The sequence below is a fragment of the Cynara cardunculus genome (genome assembly GCF_001531365.2).
Source record: "Cynara cardunculus var. scolymus isolate 2C chromosome LG 11, CcrdV1, whole genome shotgun sequence".
Classification (NCBI taxonomy): domain Eukaryota; kingdom Viridiplantae; phylum Streptophyta; class Magnoliopsida; order Asterales; family Asteraceae; genus Cynara; species Cynara cardunculus.
The window spans coordinates 6,628,982-6,635,394 of NC_037538.1; the positions used below are offsets into that span (position 1 = coordinate 6,628,982).

General features: G+C 33.4%; 1 protein-coding gene across 1 annotated transcript; it reads right to left on the minus strand.

Annotated features, from left to right (window-relative positions):
- Window positions 1-4,381: 4,381 nt before the first annotated feature.
- Window positions 4,382-5,785, minus strand: LOC112521212 (delta(12) fatty acid desaturase DES8.11-like). Its single transcript, XM_025129937.1, has 2 exons — window positions 5,761-5,785; window positions 4,382-5,670 (listed from the first exon to the last, which is right to left on the minus strand). The coding sequence occupies exon 2, from the start codon at window positions 5,644-5,646 to the stop codon at window positions 4,516-4,518; it is 1,131 nt and encodes a 376-aa protein (XP_024985705.1). The 5' UTR covers window positions 5,647-5,670; window positions 5,761-5,785; the 3' UTR covers window positions 4,382-4,515.
- Between the last annotated feature and the right edge of the window lie 628 nt (window positions 5,786-6,413).

Genomic DNA, 6,413 nt, shown 5'->3' on the forward strand with positions numbered 1-6,413 from the left:
AAATGAGAATTATTTGGGATACAAATGCTATGCATAATATCTTTGCGTAAATATTTTATGGGCATTTAATGAATGTATGTAACTTCATTATGTAGGTTGCCAGCTATTTTTTTTACTGCTTTTCAAATGATTATTTAACATGCTATAAATGAGTTATTATTTTTATATTGTGCTCAACCAGTATGGAATTTGGGTCGATATGTTAAAAGGAAGGCACATCTTAGGGATGGGTGATCAGACAAGAGTGAGCCGTATAACCCGAGGAATGTCAATGACAGTATGACGTTTTATCTGATCAGATAGTTTATGATATTTCATAATTATTTCAAAGGGGTTTTTTGAAATAGATATGTATATCATGTGGGTATTCTTTTTGTTGTTACGCATGATGGGACATGTTTGATTTGTGCACGTAAACTATTTTGTAAAGATGATTATTAATATGCATCTCATGAGCAAGAAAGCCAAGAGTAAACAAGGACAAGGTTTTTGCTTGGTGAGTTATATTTTTGTTGATTAAGTATCAGGTTTTTGGGATGTTCAGTTTTTGTGTTTGAGCATATTTAGTAATGTAGCCCGGTATGAGACTGGTTAGCGTTGAATTATTGTTTGCATTTAAATTGTGTAAGTCTTCGATTGTAACAGGACTTCATTAGCCGTTATTTTTGGGTTATTTCTTGTTATTGAAGAAGAATGATGTGGCACGACTTAATGTAAAAATGAGGGTGTTTTAGACAACTCTTATTGCATGGACGGGACCATGATCAACCGTTGTTCTAAGGCAATACAAGACCCTCCAACAAGCCCAAATAACTGACTATTTTTAGCTTCCTGAAATTAACAACCCATACCCAATGTAGAAAAAGCTCTTACCCAATAATCATTTACTTAATGAGTTATTTTTTAGAGAATGAAGAAAACCAAACCATCTGAGCTGAAATTATAAACAGTTTTTCGAGAAGATCAATAACCTGGGACAAAAGACAATCGAGACATGAAACTGGGGGAGGAAAAAAAGTCTCATTGACGAAAGAAACTCTGGAACCTCCCCATTATGATGGTGGAAGTTACGTTAACAACTTTGAACAGAAACTCATTCACAAAGAAATGAAGTTGTTTCACACACTGCAAAACAACTAACTTCCCTGACGAGAAATCCGTCGGAAATCCACCGCTAAAGGTAGGATCCGTCGGTGAAAGTCCCTCAGAAAAAGATTGTGGGAAAAAAGCATTATCAACGGATCACCGACGGATTTCAATCACCGATGGATCTTTTTTATTGACGGATATTATTACCGACATATCACCTGATGGATCACCGATGGAGAATAATTACCAATGGAAATCCATAGGTGATCCGTCAGTAATTTTATTTTTAAATAATTTAAATCTTTACTTAGTTTCGGTTTCCTGTATACACACTTTTGCACGACGCCAGACCTTTTTACTACTGGAACATATATAAAGAATCATATTTTACAAGGATAAACCATACCAGAAGTCTAGAGCATAGAATGACAGAGACGATAACGTGAACCCATGAGATTGAAGTGTAGGGCAGACCGTGAGCGTGAGAGAGACGATGTGGTATGGTTTGGATTTTAGATTTTAGATTTTAGATTTTGATAAAGAAAAAGGGATGAATGTGAAGTAATTATTTTGACGGAAAATTAAGGAGGGAACGAAAATAACAAATCACAAAGAAATCTTTTCCAATAAATTCTTAAATGTAACCGGTTTTTTTTTAATAATTCTTTAATTTAGCAAATGTTGTTGACAAAAAAGTAGATTCAAATTATAGTTTTATTTTATTTATAAAAATATAATATGGTTGATATATAATTTATTATGATTTAAATATTTATAAAAGATTATCAGAATGTATTTATTATTCTTTATATTATAATATAATCGAGATATTTATTGAATCAGACGTTTATTAGATTAAATGAACAATTGAAATGGTTGAGATCGAGATATAATTACTATGCATGTATGCATGTATGTATGTACATGTGTGTATTTATGTATGTATACATGTCATGCATGCCTGGTGTAGATCGTATTGGTGGTGGATTATCATCGAATCATGTAAACAAAATACTTTAGACTCAATATATGCTTAATTAATTACTATGTATGCATGTCATCCATGCCTTGTGTGGATTATCATTAGTCATATGTATATATGTGGTGACCTTTATTGACTCTTGATATGAGCTTGATGGGCTTCGATGGCTCTTAGTGAACCGTAATGGCCTTGGTGAGTCATATTTGACTTGGGAATGCTTAATGAACTTCGGTGGGTCTTCATGGACTACAATGACTCTTAATGAAATATATTTAGTCTTCATGGCCTTCAGAGACTCTTAATCAACCATGTTGGGCCTATGGGTCGTATAGGACTTAATGGATGTTAACGAACCTAATTGGGCCTTCATAGACTATAGTGGGTGGTAATGAAGTTTGTTGGAACTTAATGGGTTTTAATGACACTTAATGAACTTTATCGGACCATGATGGGTATCAGTAGCTTTTAATAAATTATAATGAGCCTTGACAAATAATATATGACTCAATGGTTGTTAATGGAACTTATTGGACCTTCATAGGCTTTAATAGATCTTGACAAACTTGATTGAGCTTGATGGGTTTCAGTGACTATTAATGAATTGTTTTGGGCCTTGGTGACATGGTTAGTTCTTATAAACTGTAATCTCCCGGTTTCTAAGTTCTAACATTGGTATATATGTATGTAGTATATATGTATGTAGTGGATGTATAATATATAAGTATGTGGTGGATGTATAACATATGTATGTACTGGATGTACCGTATAATATATATGTATGTGTGTAGTGGAAAAACCGCCAAAACAAATTAAAAACCCGTGATAACCAGGAAAAATACACGTACGCTTTTTTAACACATGTTTGAGTTTATATTGTGAAAAGTATATATTAAAAAAAATTAAAAATAAATGTTTTTATTTCTTTAATTTTCATGTCTTGAAAAAATAAAAATTAAATAATCCGTTGGTAATTAGCAACGGATTACCAACGGATTATATATTTTTATTTATTAAATTATTGAGTTTTAAAAAATAAAAAGTAAATAATCCATTGGTAATCCAATGGTAATTAACGGTGGATTAGCGAGAGATTATTTAATTTTTATTTCTTAAATTTTTGATTTTTGAAAAACATAAATAATCCGTCGGTAATCTGTCGTAATTACCGACGGATTATTTAAAATCTATTTATATTTCTTAAAATTTTGAATTTAAAAAAAAAATCCGTCGGTAATTACCGTCAGATTATTTGATTTTTATTTTTTTATTTTTTACTTAATCAATTTGTCGGAAATCCATTGGTACTTATCGATGGATAATTTATTTTTAATTTTTTTAAAATTCTTAATATTTTTAATTAGGATCCGTCGGTAATCTATCGGGTGATCTGTTGTAATTAGTGACAAGTTTTTGCGGTCAATGATAGTCTCTTCTCTAGTAGTGACAAGACAATGGCAGCTTAAAAGAGAGAAAGGAAAGAAGCTATTTTAAATCTGGAGGCTCAATACAGGAGGAAGACTTTTCTTTGAGGAAAAAAGAGTCTGAAAACTTTCTTCAACAAACATGGACTGATCGTTGGTGGTGGTGGTTAAATGTTCTTCAACAGTTTCTACATCATGCCTAACAAAGTGTTTTAGGATATTTTTAAAATCAAGAGTACGATTAGTTTTTTATAGGATATTTTTGACAAAGTGTTCTATGAACATATTTTTTAGAAGATACATAAGTTATATTTTAAGATATTAGTATCATGTAAAACTTTAATTTATAGGACGATTTATTTCAAAATATCCTAGAAAACTTAATTTAACACTTATTTAGTCCTATAAATTTCCCCGGACACTTAATTTTATGTCTTATAAACCCGATTTTGTTTGTATTGGATTTTATGGACAGGGTCTGGATGAAGAAGATCGAGAGATTTAAGATTTGGTAGTATTTCAGAGTGAATTATGTATTGGAGAAATCAATATTAACTAAACTAGTAGCGTCTTAACCGGAAATTGCCTCTCTATGTGAGGAGTGTTAAGTTGGTCCCACGTTAATTTTGGTTTAGTCATCTGGTGAATGGAATGTGTCTCATGTAATATGGTGTCTATTTGAGATACGAGGATGCATGCATTTTCATTTCTAACATGTGGCGCAGCCATTTAATATGTGACTTCTGTAACTTACGTACACGTCTCCATGACTTTTTAGTTATCTTGACCAATCTTTCTTGTCATGACTTGTACAAAATGAGAAATGAAAAATAGAAGCTAATAACTAGTTACACAAGAAATCAACAAAACTTTATATATACCGCTGCAATAATCGCACAAAGCCATCCAAATAGTGTTTATTATAATAGGAACGAAACATGCACATTAATGAGGAGATAATATATGATCTGATGGCAATGTTGCTAAAATCGACACAGGAATTTTCAGAGTTACACAAGGCAACTACCTACGAAACCAGTAAACACCGCTATTCTCCGCACCTTCATCTGGTTCCACAAAAATGCATTCCTTTGTTTCCCTCCAGAAAGCCTTTAGGATCGGTGTATCATCATATTTGTAGTAGTCACCTAAGATGGGCTTGATGGCATTGGTGGCCTCTACTGTATGGTAATGTGGAATAGTTGAGATCAAATGATGCACCACATGAGCACAAGTTACATCATGGAAAACTGTGTTTAGAATTCCGTAGTTTCTATCAACCGTGGATAGAGCACCTCTAATCCAATCCCACTCTCTTGAATCGTAGTGAGCAAGGGAAGGATGGCTATGATGGAGAAAAGTGAAGAAGATGAAATGAGCGTTCATAACCAACAAAGGAGCTCCGTAGATGCAAAACAACCATGTTGCACTTGTGTTTGCTGCAACCTTGTAAAGTGCATAGATAGCTACAAGCATTCCAGCATCAGAGAGCCAAACTAGTTTGCGCTCGCTGTCATTGAACAACGGACTTTGTGGGTAAAAGTGGCTTACAAACCCATTATATGGCCTTCCATGAATATTGAAGGTGAAGTACATGGGAAAGCTGAGAAGTAACCGGACAAAAGTCATGAACAAGTTGCCGAGTGGGTTGTTGAGAATTTCAGAGTAGAAGGTATCAGCCTTTCTTTTGGGGATCCATACCTCATCGTATTCCATTGAATTGGTGTGAGCATGGTGGCTACGGTGACTGTATTTGAAAGAAAAATATGGAGTAAGGAAAGAGGAATGGACGACGAAACCAAGTGCATCATCAAGCCATTGATAATCGCTAAAGCTGTGATGTCCCAAATCGTGACCTATGCTCCATATACCCATAAAACTACTACCTTGGCAGAACCAATAAATTGGCCATGCTACGTAGGCAAGGGGTTTTGGGAGGAGGGGAATGTAATTTGATCCGAGGTGATAAAAAGTATAGCATATGCAAATATCACGGAATAGGTAGTAGAAAGAGGTTGTAAGAGATCGCTTGAAGCAATGTGGTGGTATTGCTTTCTTGAGATCACTAATCTCGAAAGGAGTTTTTTCGGTGGGAACACGTTTGAGAACATTTTTGTCCGTGGTAGCATCATTCATGCGACCACCAGCTCCCATCTTAACGTCTTCAGAGAAAAGAACCTGCAAAACAAGAGATTAATCTGCTGTCAAGAATTCATTTGAAAGCATGAAGAAGTTTGAAGTATGGTTTCTGAAAGATCAAATAGATACCTCTACGAGATGCTTTGATCTTTTGGTGTGCTTCTAAGTTTATCAAATTCAACAAATGCAGGGTCCATTTTATACGGATATTTCTGGTGAACTAATTTGTTTTGTTTTTTACTTGTAACTAAGTGAGGTTCCTCTGGCTCCATTATTTGCAAAGTCCTGGTCAACCCATGTTTGCTAACTACCAATCTCTTGAACTTATATGACCATTTGTTTATATTTTACAAGTTCCGGAGAAAAAAATCACCAATTAATTTGAACGGATTTTTTTTAGAAAAAAACATTTCATGTCTTAAAATATTTGGTGATATTTTATTTAAAAAAACTGATTATCTGGTTTAACATTTTATTTTGAAAAAATTAGTGTAGCTCAAGTTATAGTCTTTACTAGTAAGCGTCTAATGGTTAAATCTCATATTTGTCTCATATCGGTTTTATCTCTTATTCATGGACTCAAACTGTGGGACTCTAAGTGGTTTTATATATGTAATGCTTAGTTGCAAACTTGAATTTTAAGAGATTCAGAAAACATGAGTTAAATTTTTATTATATATTAGTATGAATAAAATCTCACGTATGAACATCTTAGTGATCGAAATTTTAAAAAATACGGTTAAAAACTATATCAAAACGGGTATCAAATTACAGAAAAAAGT

Bases quoted from the DNA above. Each gene is read 5' to 3' on its own strand.
- LOC112521212 (XM_025129937.1), bottom strand. From the start codon at position 5,646: ATGGGAGCTGGTGGTCGCATGAATGATGCTACCACGGACAAAAATGTT.